Raw genomic sequence first — 18764 nt, 5'->3', positions numbered from 1 at the left:
TATTGGAGAGTCAGAGAAAAAGCACAGCACACCAGAAGAACCACCACACCACTCATCTCATCGATCTAAACATGGCGACGATTGTAGCAGAGAAGAAGCCCAAAACTAAGATCGTTTGCACGCTGGGACCCGCATCTAGGTCTATTCCCATGGTCGAAAAGCTTTTGCGAGCAGGGATGAACGTTGCTAGATTCAACTTCTCTCATGGTTCTCATGAGTATCATCAGGAAACTCTTGATAATCTTAGAGCCGCCATGGAGAATACCGGAATTCTCTGCGCCGTCATGCTCGATACTAAGGTATAAAACCTTTTTTTTTTTATTTATTATGAGTTTTCTTTGATAATTGTTAATGTTTTTTATTTGAATTGATAGAGTATGTAATTTGTGTTTGTGATTGATGTGTGAGATGTATGAAGTGTATCAAGTTGATTTTGACCTTATATGTATGGATAAGAATTAAGATCAAATTTAATCGATTAATAGTGACTTTTACCGTCAATACATGTTTGAACTGTTAGATTAGGTTATGTTTGGGTAAACAACTTATGTAAGTGTTTATCATGTAAGTGTTTATTTATAAAGTATTTTTATAACAAGATAAAATAAAGTCAAACTTGTTTCATGCAAGTTATTAGCGGTTTTTATAAGATGTCTTAGAGAGGTTATGGAAATAAGCTGAAAATAATTTTTGTATTTGGATTGACTTATTTGAGCTTATCACTAGCATAAGCACTTGTGAGAATGTTTGAGAGAAGTTATGAAAACAACTTGTGATATGTTCATGAGTTAAATAAATGTATTTTCATAAGTCTTCAAAATAGCTTATGAAAACAGCTTATAGCTTATATGTAAACAATTAAACTTTATTTTATCTTGTCATACAAATAAGCTCACAAGTGCTTATGCTAGTAGATAAGCTCAAATATGTCAATCCAAATAGACTATAGTTCTTTTAACGCTTTTGCGCTATAATGATATAAAAGCATCTTCAATGTCCGGTTTTTACTTGATTCTTAATATTTATGGTTTAGAACCTTATTTTGGTGAGTATTGTAATTCGAGGGAGATGAGATGAATGCCGCAACTAAAACTCTCTTAATAAAGTAAAACCAGCATTTTCAAGTTGCTTCATTTCATAGCTTTCATCTTATGCATCTACTTACATTGCTCATTGCTGTAGGGGCCTGAGATTCGAACTGGATTTCTCAAGGACGCCAAACCTATCCAACTGAAACAAGGTAATGAAATAACTATTTCAACTGACTATAGCCTAAAGGGTGATGAGAATACAATCTCCATGAGCTACAAAAAGTTGGCTCATGATGTGAAGCCCGGGAGTGTCATACTCTGCGCAGATGGAACCATATCATTTACAGTCTTATCGTGTGACAAAGAATTGGGTTTGGTTCAAGTCCGCTGTGAGAACTCTGCTGTTCTAGGCGAGAGAAAGAATGTTAATCTGCCTGGAGTCGTAGTGGATCTTCCCACTTTGACTGAGAAAGACAAGGAAGATATCATGGCTTGGGGAGTTCCCAATAAAATTGACATGATTGCGCTTTCATTTGTTCGAAAAGGTTCTGATCTGGTACAAGTTCGAAAACTTCTAGGACACCATGCTAAGAACATTCTTCTCATGTCAAAGGTATGCTATATTATGAATTTTTTATTATTTTTTTCATGGAATAGATGTGATTTTTGAGCTTGTTTAACAATGTGTCAAGAGTTCTAATCAGACATGATTTCATAGAGATGTTTACTGAATCCACGTTAATGTGTGTTATTGGACATCATCTAACAAACTTTGAGATGCTCTTCAAAGAAAATATGTTTTGAGTTCCTACTGATTTTTTCTATCTCTTGTATATGTTATGTTCAATTACTTATTTCTAGTTGCTTTTCCTCTGCAACTTGCAAATGTATGTGGCAGGTTGAAAACCAAGAAGGGGTTGCAAACTTTGATGATATCCTTGCAAACTCTGATGCATTTATGGTGGCACGTGGTGACCTTGGAATGGAAATTCCAATTGAGAAAATATTTCTCGCACAGAAAGTGATGATTTATAAGTGCAATATCCAAGGAAAACCGGTCGTTACTGCGACACAGATGTTGGAGTCAATGATCAAATCTCCCCGGCCAACCAGAGCTGAAGCTACTGATGTTGCGAATGCAGTTCTGGATGGAACAGACTGTGTCATGCTTAGTGGTGAAACTGCTGCTGGAGCTTATCCAGAACTTGCTGTTCGTACAATGGCTAAAATATGTGTTGAAGCTGAGAGCACCATTGACTATGGAGATGTATTCAAAAGGATAATGGAGCACTCACCAGTACCCATGAGCCCATTGGAGAGTCTAGCTTCTTCTGCTGTTAGAACTGCCAACTCTGCTAGAGCAGCTCTCATATTGGTTCTAACTAGAGGAGGGACTACTGCAAAATTGGTGGCTAAATACAGGCCAGGCACGCCAATTCTTTCTGTTGTCGTTCCTGAGCTAACGACTGATACCTTTGATTGGTCATGCAGTGATGAGTCCCCTGCTAGACATAGCTTGATATTCCGAGGATTGATTCCAATATTAAGTGCTGCTTCTGCTAGAGCTTCTCATGCAGAAACAACAGAAGATGCAATAGAATTTGCCCTTCAATGTGCCAAGGGAAAGGGACTCTGCGTTAACGGGGATTCTGTTGTGGTTCTGCATCGCGTGGGTACCGCATCAATCATCAAAATCTTGACCGTGAAATGATCTCCCATTAAAAAGTGATTTTTTATCTGCTTTTTGGCAAAGTATTTTATGATGGAAAATAATGAACTCTTATATTATACCATCTACAGTGTACGTTGGATGCAAAACATCAATTGATGCTTTTATTGGGGTTTTCCCTTTTTTACACGTATTTGCATACCACTATTACCTTATTATTGTTATTGTTGAGAAAAGTTGCGAACTCTCTTCAATTTTTGAGATTATATGTATGAATTTTTGGTACTCAAAAATGTAGGCAACTTTTTGTTTTTGATTATTATTTTGCGGCTAACTTTGCAGAAGTAATTCAATATATATCATGATTGAGAAGTGTATGGTTTTCATATTTTAGTCTGTTTCGCAATTTTGGAATTTGATGATCTGGTCTTTTAAATATTAACAAAGTATACAACTATAAAGATACGGATATACCCACGTTTCATACGACCATTTTTTGCGACCATTCATTTTGGCTCATCAACTTATATTTTACCAATCCACTGTCATGATTAAATCACATGATTAAACCAAGCTATTTGTTTGGTGAATTAAAATGAAACCAAAGCTAGCTCATGAACTTAAATCACATGATGAAACCAAGCTATTTGTTAGGACACCAGAATGAGGGGCTTTTGAACTATCCTTTATCAAACAAATAGGTGATTAGGCACTGCCAAAATGAGGGACTTTCGAACTATTCTTTATCAAACAAATAGGTGATTAATATTTGAGTGTTTGCAAAGGGCTTCCTCCTACCTCATTATTTCTGCACTAGTTCAGTGAATGGATGTTTAGTTTTTCTGCACTAGTTCAGTGAATGGATGTTTAATTTCATTGATTAAAGACTTGTTAATTCTTAATAGAAAACGTGTGAATCAAGTAATGGCACAATTGCTTCCATACTCAGCCAAGAGAAAGGCTGCTTATGCAATACTGTCAAATCTCTGTTGAAACTAAACCGATTTGAAATATCATGTTAAAGGATTTTGAGTTTGTTGATGTAGATTTTACCCTTGTTTTTATTTCATCCTCCTTATAATCAATGTTCAAGCATTACAAATTCAACATTCGCACGCTATTCAATTCAATATGAACACTAAATGATTTCATAGCATCTTTAATAACATATCCGGTCTAGTTTAAAAAATAATAATTAAATAAATATAAAATGCCCGCTTCTTAACTATGGATTCACTAACTAGCCTCCTAAATCACTGCAACAAAAAAGGCAAGAAAAACCCCGGAACAAATTCCAGGCATATTTTCCACCTACATGCAGCATTCCAAACTGCTTGCTCATATGCAAATTTGTCAAAAATGTTACTAGATTTGTTTCCTAAGCTCAATTTCACAGACATTCAGGCACTGCTTCAAGGTAAAACCTTGGATTTTGTTTTTGTCATAGAATGCAACAATGGCGTGCCTATCCTTTCTGCCAAAACATTTACAATGAGAAAGTTTCCAACAGAAACATATGGTACAAGACCCACTCCCATACAGGCTGCTGCATAATGAGAAAGAAACTCATACCAATACAGGAGTGAGAACTATGCATTTTGGTGTCTATTTTAAACAAGTTCCATCTTGTGATTTATACATTCTCTTCCTGCAAGGATCAAAACACATAAGAAGTTACCAACTAGACAGATCTGATTTGGGTGAGTCAAGATGCCAGTAGACAACTAGCATGCCATCAACTTTTAAGCATGAAACAAATGCGAGAAATATCAATGGAAATGATCTAATTCAATTGAAACTGTATTTGTATATCGAGAACATATATTTGCAGTACTGGCAAACAATACTAGAAAGACTGATAGGGAGCAAGAGAATTGTCTTGCGCATCTAAGAAATTTTGAGGTCATTCCATTTAGATTATATTCATATGGTTCATTTCAATCCAATTTCATGCTTCTTCATTCTTGATTGAGCCAACAAGAACTGTTTTTTTTAAGGGGCAGACATCTAACAAACATAGTATGGCACCAACCTAGATAGGAAAGAGATTCACATGTAGTTTTTAAAATGGAATCGCTTCAAAAATAATGAAAAACCTGAATTGAATAAAGTTATGGACAGACTATTTACTATTCCGAAGAGAGATATCAGGGCCAAGGTAGAAGGAACTAGATGGCGAGTTGATGAGAAATTGCAACATCCTCTCAACCAGGCTAGCACCCGTCAGCAGTCATAGTCATCGTTGAAAAGTAATAAAACAAAAAGGTGGAGAAAACAAAGACAATCAAATGATTATCAAGAGAGTGCTCTAGGAAAAGACATTTAAAAGCCTTGGCAGTGAATTGTCCTCCTAATAGGGAAGACATTTGAAAGCCTTGGCATTTGAAAGACAATCAAATGATTATCAAGGTGAACAAATTTTGGTCATTGACGTGGTAACTAATTTTGCCAAAGAAAATAAATAAGACCAGATAAAACATCAACGTAAACGAAACTCTCCATTAAAAAGACCGTGCAAAGCAGGCAATTGACTAATTTCATCTTAAATCCACTGTTGATTCAAGGATACCGCCTTAGGCTCCGTTTGTTTAAGCTTTTTTTTCAAAAAAAATCTATTTTTTCCCTTAAAAAAATCACTTTTTTCATTTTTAAGTGTTTGTTTAGGATTTTTAGAAAAATCATTTTATCAAAAAAATCTATTTTGATCCTAAAATGAAAAGCTATTGGGATTAGCTTTTCTCAAAATCTATTTTTTTCAACAACAAGGAGGTAACACATGTACTACATGTTAAAACTCATTTTTTTTAAAAAATAGATTTTTATGGGTAGTAGACAAACGAAAATAGCTTTAGATTTTTTTTAAAATCTCTAAAAAAAAATCTCTAGATTCTTTTAACCCAAAATCTATTTTTTTTAAAGCTGAAACAAACGCACCCTTAGTCATTAAATATGTGACCTAGAGACCGATAAACCAGGAGACAAGAAAAATCATTGGAATAAAAGCATAACTGAAAGTATAAGTTGTTTCACAATTTACACATGGCAGGCTCCTGTGTATACATGATAAAACTGCACTTAGCAAACTTTTCTTCTGAAAGTACCACAGTCTAACCTAGGACAAAACTATCTAAAATAAAATCTCTAAAGTGATTATTTTTAAATGGTTTTTTTTAATTAAAAAACGAATAAAAAATAATTAAAATCCCCACGTTCTTATGACATTCAGCAGACATCCATCTGTGTCATTCAGTAAAATGCATAACAGATCGAAATTCTCAGTAAACTGTTAACATGAGATCAGGGTAAAAGAGGTTTTAGGCCAAGTAATACAGATTACAGATTCATGATGCTGCAAAAAGTAAATAGACTGCAAAAGGGTATATAATAATCAAATACCTACATTCGAAGCCTGAAAATATATCTCCGTGGATGTCTTCGGAGAGACTCCAGTGGCTGATGTTGACCCGTTCTGGGTAATGTCATGATTGGGCATCTAGAAACAACCAATCAAATGAAATATGTAAAGCCCAACAAAGTTTATCAAAATTATAAGACTATGTAGGATAACATAATATAATATTAAATTAAATCCCTATAATGAATTTTCCTGGAAAAAAAAAATTACAAAAGCCTTTTCTTCTCAGGAATTAGTATTCGTTTTTGTTCTGGCGCTTAATCTTTCACAGTGTGAAACCTTAAAACTGTCAGTGCCGGTGGGAGTGAAATGCACCACTGAAACATGATAGAGACTAGACTGGGACCAATAAATAGAGCCCCCGCGGCAACATCTTACAATAGGGAAGGAAGAAGAATAAAGTGTTAAACTCAATCACTTGATTGCATGATATGTGACTAGCAATCTGAGGAATAGGTAAAAATTGATTGGTTTGACAAATTAGGCAGAACTTTTGTCCTTCTTTTGGATAGGTGTAATTCAATCTCAATGATAAGAAATAGAAACCTAAAGTTCACAGGTAAAACTTAATGTCTTCCGAAAAGCTTTCATTTCTTCCTTGTCCTTGTCATCAATGTTTAAGACTTCACAAAGTGGATATTTACTTAAAGGGTTTCCAGAAGAGGTAGAGTGGTAACTACAGAATATACAGGACTATATAACCAGTTTCATCTATCTTTATTCCTTTACCCAGCAGAAAAGATGTATAACTATACACATTCGAAAGTACCAAAATATCTCACTCTTACCCAGAACTCTTTTCTTGGTTAGTCATCTGAAAACTTACTTCAGGACCAAGAATAACTTGTATACAGTTATTTTCTTATTATCATAGAAAAGTTTATTAATACTTTTGTACTAAAGTCTGATGCGTCCCTGCTGGCACTTTATTGACCATTGGATTGTGCACCAAGATTTAATCCAAATACTAAATACAGCTGCCAACATGTTAGGGTACAGGTACAATTGAGATACCAGTGTATAAAATATTGCCTCCCTATAGACTGTTATAGATAAAATTGCAAAGTGTAGTGTCTAACCAATAAAAAAAAAAAAGGCAACCCGGTGCACTGAAGCTCCCGCATACGCAGGGTCCGGGAAGGGGTCCCACCATTTGGTGTATTGTACGCAGCCTTACCCTGTTTTTACACAAGAGGCTGTTTCCAGGACTTGAACCCATGACCTTACAGTCACATGACAACAACTTTACCAGTTGCACCAAGGTTACTCCTCTAGTGTCTAACCAATACCAACTGAAAATTAATCATTGAAGCAAACATAAACAGATATATTTTCAGAAAAATTTAGCCTACCCCACATGTAGATTTGTTTTCTTGACTATCTTCAAACAGGGATGAGTAGTAGGCTGGATCATATATAGAGCCTCCAAGTATCTCATTCGAATTGGAGATTTGCCTCGCTACTGCCGGTGTCACAGGACTCAAAAAGCTACTCCGTAAGTCAAAGTCTGCTGCTCGAGAAGTTGTGTCCACATAGGATGCACCCAGCCTGTAAATTTGAATCCATAACAATGAGGATGATAGCCTCACTATAAAACCAACGATTTGCATAGCCAGGGTAAGTTTCACAGAAAATATGAAAAACTTTGCATAATCGTTGGAAGAAATATTCCTGCAAACACACATAAATATTTTGATCAGATGTGAATCAAAAGCACAGTCATGATCACTTGTTTGATTCATACAAGCATAGAAAATTGGTTCATGTGAACATATATACTATACTTTGTTCATTGTATACCACAGTGACTTCATATTGATAAACAGAGGGATGCAAAAAATGTTGGCAGTGATGTGGCTAGAGTGCGTTATGATGATAAAAATATATTCCATCAATCACGATAACACGATAACCAAAAGCGAACCTTGCCAGAGATGATCAAAGTAATCAAAGAATCCTGCAATCACATTACCGGCACAAACAACCTAAGTATGCTAGCTGCAAAACTTGTTGAGATACTCAGCAACAAAAATAGTAAACAACAAAAATAACATATTGTTGTTGATTTTTAATCTTGGAATAGCATTTCTTAGGGTATAGGCTAAAAATTGAAAATAGTTATTTTCAATGCCATGGAGTTGTGCTTATATTTGAAATTCCGACTCTAATATATACACCAAACAGGATAACTGGAACTGGGAAGTTCAATTCCATTTTCAATGCTCAATTCCATCCACCAAATAGCAGATCAAAATATTCCAACACAATAATACATACAAATGAAATAGCAATAAGGACTTTAAGTTTCAGGCAACTCAGTTAGCAACACATTGAAATATTCGTCGAATTTAGAGTCTCTAACCCCCATAAGTTCATAAGAGTTATATATGCTAGATGAAGCATATTTCATCTAGTTGATCAATTGTCAGTTCATGACCTTTATTCAAAAAATGCCGCAAGTCAAAAGGGCATGAACCCAACCTAAAGGTATTCCAAAAATCCAACACAAAAGCCATTATGCTGCTTTGACAAGCCACAAAGGAAAGTTATGTGAAAGTGACGTGATTTTCCAGGTAACAAGTGTATTTCAGTGTTTTTCGTCTCATCATCCCACACAAAAGCCATTACTATGCTTTAACAAGCTACAAAGGCAACCGTTGTGAAAGAGTAATAATTTCCCAGGCAACGAGTATATTTTAGTGATTTGCATCTCATCATCCCACAAAAATCCCATGCAAAAGCTATTACTCTGCGTTAGCAAGGCACAAAGGAGTGGATATAAGGACGGCTTAGTGACTGGAGGGTGGGGGAGTTAAGGAGCAGAGTGATAAGAAGGTCGAAGGTTTAAATTTCGAACAATCAAACCTAACTCCCAGCATAATACTAACAATACTAACGACGTTTCGAAAGGGGAAAAAAAACCTAATTTCCTAGGGACTCAAGTGCGTCTCTAGTCATTCATTCATAGGACAAACGAATAATCCACATTTTCTCTTTAAAACCGGCCACCACACCATACAATCTAAAGACAAAACTACTGTCATCTCTAACCAATTCTACAATGTGAAATGCATATTAACATGTCTACAAGGCAATTAATAAAATTAAGGAAAAGAAAAAAATGACGACAAGGCGCTTACCAAATTTCGTGAGTGAAGAGAATGAACCAAGAGATATCAAGCAAAATAGAACAAAAGAGAAGGAAAGCATAGGTGCGTCCAAGGCTCTGACTACTACTCTCAATTGCAACCAAAGCGAACAATGCGATTGCAAGATTTATAAGCGATACACCATTGTATGATGCTCCTAGCGATCCAAGTAACGCGCACCCAATCTTCATTCATTGAAATCATCGATCAAATTATTTATTATATTATATAGTTATGAGAAGAATAATGATCAAGGGAAAGTGAAAGAAAATACCTGAATGTAAATGAGGATGACAGCGAAGGATTGAAGGCTATCGTAATCGCGTAACCATGGTTGTATACGATCTCTTAAATTCAAATTATTCAATGAACAACAACAACAAAGCATCATATATAAATAAATAAATATTTAAAGTGTGCTTTCAAAAATGAAAATCAATATGAATGCATCATCATCGATGAGGTGTTTTCTTTTTTTTTTTGAAAGAATAAAGTTGTGGTGTGTCGTTTGCTTGCAGTTTCTTTTTTGTGAACTCTTGTTTCTAATTGTTTTCTGAGTGGCGAGAGCAATTGCCAATTTTAGGGAGCAAATCTGTGTAGTTGAAGAACGCAGAGGGATTAAAATTACAATTTTGCAACTTGTTGTATTGTATTGAAAACTGTAACCCCCCTTTCCACCTGTGACTGTAACCAACTTTTCCCCTCTCTCCTGCTACTCTCTCTCACTCCTCGATACAATTTAAGGGGGGTGTATTGGATTAGGATTTTAAAAGACTATTTTAATAAAAAAAGTCTTTAAGATTTTAAAAGACTGTGTGAGATTGTATTGATTCTGTGAGATTTTAAAAGACTTTTTATGTAAAAGACTTTATACACTCAAGATTTTAATGGATTTATCACACTGACTTTTAAGGATTTCAAAGGATTTTATGGGATTTTAAAATTTTAAAGGATTCAATGAATTTTAGGGGAAAAAATAACAAACTTACAAGTGTGAATGATAAAAATAATGAACAAATAAATTCTAGCGTTTGAATAAAGAAAAATAAAACCAATAAAAAATTCTTTTACTATTGATTTTAAAATTTTAAGGATTTTATGGATTTTATAAGATTTTAAGGGACTAAAAAACACTCTTAACACATTATTCTCCATACACATTTTTTATTTGTTAAAAATGTTATTCCCACAAAATTCAATTGTACATATTTAAAATTATGACAGCCCTTACAAATCTTTTAAAAAAAAAAATATTGTGTTAGCCCTCATTTTGTGTTTGAAATTAGAGAAGTCGTTTGAGTTTTTCTAAGAGAGGTGAGAGAGAGAGAAGAGAGGAGAGAGGGAGGGAGGGAGGGAGAGAGAGAGAGAGAGAGAGTGGAGAGATAGAGAGACAAAGAGCGAAAGGAGAGAGGGGGGAGGGGAGAGAGAGAAGAGAGAAGAAAGAGATAGTAACTTTTAAATGAAAAACAATCCCAATAAATCTCATTTTTTCATGAAAGACTTTTTCTTGTTAAAATTACACTACAAAATCCCACAAAATCCATCAAAATCCAATTTATTAAACAATCCTTCGAAATTTGAATGATTTTGAATACCATGAGACTTTTTTTAAGTGATGAAAAGTCTTGATTGAATACCTCAAGACTTTTTTAAAATGACAAAGAGTCTTGATTGAATACCACAAGACTTTTTTTAAGTTTGCAAAAAGTTTTGATTGAATACCACAAGACTTTTTCATAATTAAAAAGTCTTTTAAAATCCCATAGAATCCTAATCCAATACACCCCCCTAAGTTATTTACTCTATCCTTCAAAAAAAAAAAAGTTATTTACTCTAAAATAGTATCATATTTTAATTAAAAATTTTAAGTAAATTTCACAATATCATCATCCATTCATAACATGATGATGTATACAAGTCATTTAAAACATATAATATCATTCATTTTTTAGTTCAAACCTATGACGGAGAGATCATAATTACAGTTAAGTCTTTTTTAAGTTATCAATAATTAGAATCTTTAAGCTTCACCCTTAAATTCTCACAACTTAGGTCTTTTGAGTCCGTTATGTGAGCAATATTCGGCTTGGCAACGGAAAACTTAGTTTCTTATTTGAAAATTGCTGTTGACACATTCCATATGGCTGGGACACACATGTAAAATACCCTTTTACCCCCTCGGCAGTTAACTGCCGAGGAATTTGAAATCCGGCTGCAGTTAACTGCCGAGGATTTCCTCGGTAGTTAACTGCCGAAAAAAGCTGTTTCATCAGATGAAACAGGAAACCTGCTCCCCTACACACTATTTTCATCAACTTCCATATCAAACCCATCCATTCCCCCAAATCCAATAATTTTTTTCTATCAAATCTTCCCCCAAATGATTCAAACATCAAGCCTAGGATCATTCAACATACTTTTGACGTAAAAAAAAAGGTATTGTGCATTTTATTCGGTTTATTTTTGTTATATGTTACACTGTCATATGTTGGTTTACAACGTCAGTCACGTAAGACTGGCATGGGGAATCTCGGCAGCTTACTGCCGAGGAAATCCTCGGTAGCTTAGTGCCGAGGGAAACCTCGGTAGTTAAGTACCGAGGAACACTTACGAAAATTTTGAAGGACGAAAAAATGGCAGCTACTGCCATTTTTTCAAATTTTTTTTTTCTTTGTTTTTTTTTGTTTTTTTTGTTTTAGTTCATTATGGCATTGATGTTTATGCATTAGTTAGTTGTTAATTCATATTTATGTGTTGTTTAATTATAGTAATGACCGAGAACGCGGAAGATGTTTCGGAAGAGACAAAACGTAATTTTGTCCAAATTTCCGGAGATGTCAAGCCGCCTAAGGTTGAAGTCAAACCAAACATTGAACAAGCTTCTAAATATGTTAGCCCCGGTGTCGTCCCACTTCAAGCCCACGAAGTGGACACGGCTAGGTTTTTTTTCTGACGACATTAAGTTTCAAGATAGAGAAGAATTGCTTGGGTGGGTACGTTGTCAAGCAAACAAGGCGGGATTTACAATTGTTACACAAAGATCAAGCTTGGTCCATCCAATATTGCGCCTAGTGTGTGAAAGGAGTGGAGCTCACAAAGTGCCTAAAAAAAAACCGAAGCATGCGACAACGGGCTCAAGAAAATGCGGGTGCTTGTTCATGATTAGTGGATATCAAAGTACGCAAACAAAGGAATGGGGATTGAACATTCTTAATGGAGTTCACAACCATGCGATGGAGCCGGCTTTAGAAGGACACATTCTTGCCGGTAGATTAAAGGAGGATGACAAGAAGATTGTACATGACTTGACCAAGAGCAAGGTGCTTCCAAGAAATATTTTGATACACTTGAAGAACAAAAGACCACATTGCATGACAAATGTGAAGCAAGTGTACAAAGAACGTCAAAAAATATGGAAGGCAAATAGAGGTGACAAGAAGCCGTTGCAATATCTAATCTCGAAGTTGGAGGAGCACAACTATACTTATTACTCAAGAACACATGGTGAAAGTAATACAATCGAAGATATCTTTTAGGCTCATCCAACATCCGTTAAGTTGTTTAACAATTTTCCAACGGTTTTGGTTATGGACTCCACCTACAAAACCAACTTGTATAAGATGCCAATGTTTGAGGTAGTTGGGGTAACTTCGACCGATTTGACATATTCGGTTGGGTTTGGATTCTTGATGCATGAGAAAGAGGAAAACTTTGTTTGGGTTTTAAAAATGTTGCGTAAACTTCTTACTTCAAAGATGAATATGCCTAAGGTGATTGTTACCGACAGAGATGGGTCTTTGATGAAAGCGGTTGGAATTGTTTTCCCGGAAAGTTATGGTATGAATTGTTACTTTCATGTGCAAGCAAATGTTAAACAAAGGTGCGTCTTAGATTGTAAATATCCTATGGGAAAAAAGGATGGGAAAGAGGTGAGTAATCGCGATGTTGTCAAGAAGATCATGAGGGCATGGAAAGATATGGTTGAATCGTCCACTCAAGAGTTATATGCAAATGCATTAGTGGAGTTCCAAGATGCTTGTAGTGATTTCCCACCTTTCCTAGCCTATGCCATGACCACCTTGAATGAAGTGAAGGAGAAAATAGTGAGGGTATGGACAGACCGTGTGTTGCATCTTGGTTGTAGATCCACCAATAGGGTAGAATCGGCTCATGCTTTGGTGAAGAAATATTTAGACAATAGTGTGGGTGATTTGGGTACTTGTTGGGAGAAAATACATAACATGTTGTTGCTTCAACACACTGCGATACAAACAGCCTTTGGTCAAAGCGTTACCGTGTTGGAACATAGATTCAAAGATGTCACTTTGTACTCCGGCTTAGGTGGTCATGTGTCTAGATATGCTTTGGACAACATTGCTATGGAAGAGTCACGTTGTAGGGAAACGTTGTGCATGAACAAGGAAATTTGTGGTTGTGTTCAAAGGACATCTTATGGCTTACCATGTGCATGCGAAATTGCAACTAAACTCCTTGAAGAAAAGCCAATTTTATTGGATGAGATACACCACCATTGGCAAAGGTTACGCATGGGAGAAGAAAGTAATGAACTTGGTTTTTCGGTGGATGATGAGTTGAAGGGTATTGTAGAACGTCTCAAGAAACTCCCTTTCCAAATGAAGCTTGAAGTCAAGGAGGCTTTGCGGCAATTGGCATTTCCTGAAACCACCATGATGTCTCCACCACCACAAAAGGCAACAACCAAGGGAGCCAAGAAAAAAGTGGACATTGCGAGGTCTAAAGGAAGAATTACATCCACTAGCCGGATCCCTTCTTCTTGGGAGGTTGTTGATTCCCAAAATCCGGATAGTCAACCGTCACCATCACCAACAACATCATCATATAAAAGGAAAAAAGGTGCTCGTCTTGGTAAAGCACCAATTTCCCCACTTCCACCACCTTCTCGGTATCCAAAGCCTAAGGCTATCCCGGTTATGAGGCCTATTGATTATATGCCACGCTTCATGCTTCCATTTATTGAAAAAGTGGTGGATGTTATTGGCGATGGACATTGTGGATTCCGGGCTATAGCCGAGTTCATGGGCTTAACCGAACAAAATCATCTCATGATTCGTACACATCTTATTCAAGAATTGAAAGATCATAGAGATGATTATGTTGAAGTATTTGCGGGTGAGGATCGTTATAACTACATTTTAAATGGCTTACATCCTCCCGCAAATACAAAAAGTTGTGCACATCTTGTTGATAAGTGGTTGACTTTTCCGGACATGGGGCACATTGTTGCCAATTATTACAAAAGGTGTGTGGTTGTGTTGACAAATCTTGAAGTTGGTAACTCAGAATCTTTTTTCCCACTAAGAGGGCCACCACCGCCGGGCAAGCAAAAAACTCCCATCATGTGCCTTGGGGTAATTCCTAATCACTTTGTGCTTATTTACTTGAGGAATGGTTGTCCACTACCTCCATCATCTACGGAGTGGCACAATCACAAGAAACAAGATGCGGTGACTTGGGAAGATGAGTATTTGGATCAACATGAGTTGTTCCGAAAGCTCATGGCTATTGAAAGTGGAAACAAACCGCCAAAACCACAAAAGGAATCAAACAAAGCGGCGCCTATTTTGTTGGACACTCCCGAAAAACCAAAGCAACAATTTGAAGTTATTGCGGAAGATGAGGAAGATTTTATGTCACTTGATCTTCTCCAATCACTTGGCAATTAACAAGGGATTTTTTTGTCGGTGTTAGTCCTTTTTTTTTGGTAGAAATTACACCGACGTATATTTTGGGGTCAAAATTGTAATGCCAATTTTTTGTGGCCAATATATAAGTAACATTATGTAATTTATATTGATATATATGATAACATGACTTTTATTGACTTGAAACTAGTGCAATACTTATTTATAGCTTATTAATGTTTGCACATTTGATTTATTCGTTATTACATTCCATTTAATTTTGTTCTAATCTATGACTATTTTGTTAAAGCTTTTGTCAAGTGAAACATGTCAGAGGTTGCAAGAATTGAAGGGCGTGTTAGGTATTGCGCGTTTAAAAAGACGGTTAAGGTTATGATAACACCGACGGACTCTATTGATGATTTGAAGACACAACTTAACACTTATTTTGAGCATCTTGGTGAAAATCAATATACACGTCACTTGTCTGCTCTAATGCCAATGATAGACCTAGGAGAAGATAGAGATGAATTCGCATGGAAAACGGCAAGCTATATGCCTTGGCTTATTAAAGACGATAGCGACGTCGGATTTATGTTTAGGAATATGGTGGAAAATAATGTATTATATATATATGTTCGTTCCATATGCAATTGTAATGAATGTAAGTAGGGATTTAATTTAATGATGTGTAATGATGTGTAATGACTTGTAATGTGTTGTTTGATTATGGACACTATGTTCCGTTTTGATGAATTTCAAACTTTTGTGTGGTTTGAACCAAATGTCGGTTTGATTTAATTATGGACATATGTAAAAGATATTGTATTTTTCTTGTTTATGACCGAGTTTCATTGTTGTATAATTTGAATTGCATATGGAAATGCTCTGGTAAAATTACAAGTAAAAACTGGCCGAAAAATGGCTTGGAAATGCTTAGCATTAATGCAGAACCTGCTGTCTGCATAAATGCTTTCCTCGGCAGTTAACTACCGAGGAATTCCTCGGCAGTTAACTGCAGCCGGATTTCAAATTCCTCGGCAGTTAACTGCCGAGGGGGCAAAAGCGTATTTTACATGTGTGTCCCAGCCTTCTCTAATGTGTGAACAGCAATTTTCTTCTTATTTTACAAGAGCTCAATTATCTTTCAAACAAATCACTTCAAGAAATGAACTGAGTTCTTTTGAGAGGAAAGAGTGAGTCATGTTGTTAATTCTCTCAATACTACTTTTGTTGTTTCCCTTATTTCTAAAATGCATTGACATGTTTATTAAATTGCTATCTATGTCTATGATTATAATACATTTTCTCACTTGTTTCCTTGTAATATTCATTTACAAAATTCAACCTGCATCCGAGTTTTTTTTTTTTATCCATATTCAATGTATTATTGGGATTGTTTTCAAAAAAATAAAATAAACATGGGGATAAATATGTAAAAATAACACAGTTCTTTAACGATTTTTTTACTATAAATATTTTTCTTAATACTCGTGAACTTTGTTGGAGGATCTTATGAATGAATTGAAATGAATTTGGATGAGACTGAATAAAAAGTGAAATAATCTTAACTATTTTATTGTATTGTTGTTATTTTTTTTATGAAAAAGGGAAATTACATTGATATTAAGAACTTTGTATTATTTATTTTAGAAACAGGGAGATGCACCGAAAACATTAAATGAAAATTAAATATTTTGTAGTTTTTTTTAAATAAATATTTTGTAGTTATTATTCAATTGTGGTTATAAAATGGATTTGTGTGATTATCCCATGAATTTTCATTAGACGTTAATGTAAATCTATTTTACACCAATAATATATATCTCAATCATAACAATCTTAAATTATTATTAGGTCCAATTTCTTCTGATAATTAGAAGGTTAAGAAAAAACAATACGTTTCAATTAAACTATAAGCTTTGTTTGTTACGGATCATCATACTTATTATAAAAGCCAGTTAGGTCAAGCAAATGCTTAACCCTAATTGCTTTTGTGTTTTCCCTCCCAAACACATCTCCTAGGTGTGTTATGCAAGCTTTGGTACCATCATTTAATGATGCATTTAATGTTGATTTCAAGTTTTCAAATTTGAATTTCCCTCCCAAGTGTGGACATGTCATCATTAATGTCTCCTTGGTGTGTTATGCAAGCTTTGGTACCATAATTTAATGTTGATTTCAAGTAAATATTTTTTAGTAAAAAAGTTTCGGTAAAATATTTTTTTACTTTAAAAAAAAAATATTTCGGTAAAAAAAAAATTCCCGGTAAAATTTTTTTTCAAGTAAAAAAAAATCCCGGTAATATTTTTCCAATAATTTTTTTTAAAAAAAAATAGTTTTTTTTCGGTAAAAAAAATTATTTGTAGAAATTTTGGGGCTTAGGGCCTTTTAGATTGATTCACATATGAAGGTCATATGCTAATGCTCTCCATTAGTTTCTGTGGTGTTTTTGTTTATTGATGCACTTCCTTTACATGCTCTTTTTTGCCGTTGTTTAGAAAAGTTTAATTGACGTGTTTTTTTTAAGTAATAAATTTATTTAGATCGATTCACAAACTAAGGTCATAAGATATTGTTGTTAGTTTCTGTGCTTTTATTGTTTATTGATGCACTTTGTTTACAATGCTCTTTTTGCCGCTATTTCAAGTAAAAAAAAATCCCGGTAATTTTTTTCCAATAATTTTTTTTTTAAAAAAATAGTTTTTTTTCGGTAAAAAAAATTATTTTTAGAAATTTTGGGGCTTAGGGCCTTTTAGATTGATTCACATATGAAGGTCATATGCTAATGCTCTCCATTAGTTTCTGTGGTGTTTTTGTTTATTGATGCACTTCCTTTACATGCTCTTTTTTGCCACTGTTTAGAAAAGTTTAATTGACGTGTTTTTTTTTAAGTAATAAATTTATTTAGATCGATTCACAAACTAAGGTCATAAGATATTGTTGTTAGTTTCTGTGCTTTTATTGTTTATTGATGCACTTTGTTTACAATGCTCTTTTTGCCGCTATTTAGTGTTTATTGATGCACTTTGTTTACAATGCTCTTTTTGCCGCTATTTAGAGAAGTTTAATTGACATTGCATTTTTTTGTTATGCAATATGTGTCGCATGATTATATGCTTTTGGGTACACACCATACAAAAGACATTGGTTATGAGTTGTACCGTTATGTAACTTTGGTGGATCCAAAATGCAATCATGCATAAAACGAAGAGTTGTTATTGTATTGAGATACACAAAGCACGTATATATCAGCAAGCATGCACTGTTTTTACATCTATAATTGTGCAGTACTTATGATATGAGCCGCATGTGTATGGGAGGACTCCACACGTGTGTGTGTATACCTAACTGATGGACAACTAATCGGCATTGCAAAAACTGAACCATTGACTTTGTTATCTAAAGCATATAAGGAAAAAAAACCAAACTGAGCATGAAATGGGCAAAAAGTTTCACAAGAATCCTCTAAAGAGAATCATTGTATTCATATGAGGTAAAAAAGTCGTAATATAAGTTCGCGCACTCCTTTTGCCGATATCACTAATGGAAAGCAATAATAATACTATAAGTTATAATGAACACAAAGAATTCTATTGCGACTATTGTCAAGATCACCTATCCAAATATATTAGATAGCATGACTGATATAGCTTATTTTCAAGACAAGTCCATATTAACTCCAAAGCATTCAATTGTCAAACAAATAAACGAATATATATTGGATTTGATTCCAGGCGAAGCAAAAATGTATCTGAGTTAAGATTCGCCGTTAGCAACAAACCCGAATGGCGATGCAATTGATGTTGTCCACACTCCTGAATTTCTCAACACAAT

The 18764-nt window shown here is 34.8% G+C and overlaps 2 protein-coding genes and 1 long non-coding RNA gene across 9 annotated transcripts; 2 read left to right on the top strand and 1 right to left on the bottom strand.

Annotated features, from left to right (window-relative positions):
• Nucleotides 1–12: 12 nt before the first annotated feature.
• On the top strand, nucleotides 13–3072 carry LOC146931955 (pyruvate kinase, cytosolic isozyme-like). Its single transcript, XM_085703523.1, has 3 exons — nucleotides 13–299; nucleotides 1183–1644; nucleotides 1930–3072. Exons 1-3 carry the CDS (start codon nucleotides 72–74, stop codon nucleotides 2740–2742), a joined length of 1503 nt encoding a protein of 500 aa, XP_085559649.1. The 5' UTR covers nucleotides 13–71; the 3' UTR covers nucleotides 2743–3072.
• Nucleotides 3073–3825: 753 nt separating this feature from the next.
• LOC146931954 (uncharacterized) lies at nucleotides 3826–9978 on the bottom strand. 7 transcript variants are annotated; one of them, XR_015006890.1, is made up of 6 exons: nucleotides 9539–9978; nucleotides 9256–9449; nucleotides 7468–7786; nucleotides 6101–6193; nucleotides 4273–4348; nucleotides 3826–4174 (listed from the first exon to the last, which is right to left on the bottom strand). XR_015006890.1 is itself a non-coding variant. In XM_085703525.1 (6 exons), exons 1-5 carry the CDS (start codon nucleotides 9653–9655, stop codon nucleotides 4311–4313), a joined length of 765 nt encoding a protein of 254 aa, XP_085559651.1. In that variant the 5' UTR covers nucleotides 9656–9978; the 3' UTR covers nucleotides 3826–4174; nucleotides 4273–4310. The 7 variants fall into 7 exon arrangements, 6 of the variants coding, with proteins under 6 accessions (XP_085559651.1, XP_085559650.1, XP_085559652.1 ...); XM_085703525.1 differs by having other exon boundaries at nucleotides 6097–6193; XM_085703524.1 differs by having other exon boundaries at nucleotides 3826–4348; nucleotides 6097–6193.
• Nucleotides 9979–11375: 1397 nt separating this feature from the next.
• On the top strand, nucleotides 11376–15769 carry LOC146931953 (uncharacterized). The gene is made up of 2 exons (XR_015006886.1): nucleotides 11376–11700; nucleotides 15238–15769. It is a non-coding gene; the product is annotated as an uncharacterized LOC146931953 (long non-coding RNA).
• The last annotated feature ends 2995 nt before the right edge of the window (nucleotides 15770–18764 follow it).

Source organism: Medicago sativa, chromosome 4 (assembly GCF_051527215.1).
Source record: "Medicago sativa cultivar Bolivia chromosome 4, Bolivia_mono, whole genome shotgun sequence".
NCBI classification, from domain to species: domain Eukaryota; kingdom Viridiplantae; phylum Streptophyta; class Magnoliopsida; order Fabales; family Fabaceae; genus Medicago; species Medicago sativa.
Note: the sequence above shows the minus strand (reverse complement) of the source record. Positions and strands in the feature narration are given on the sequence as shown.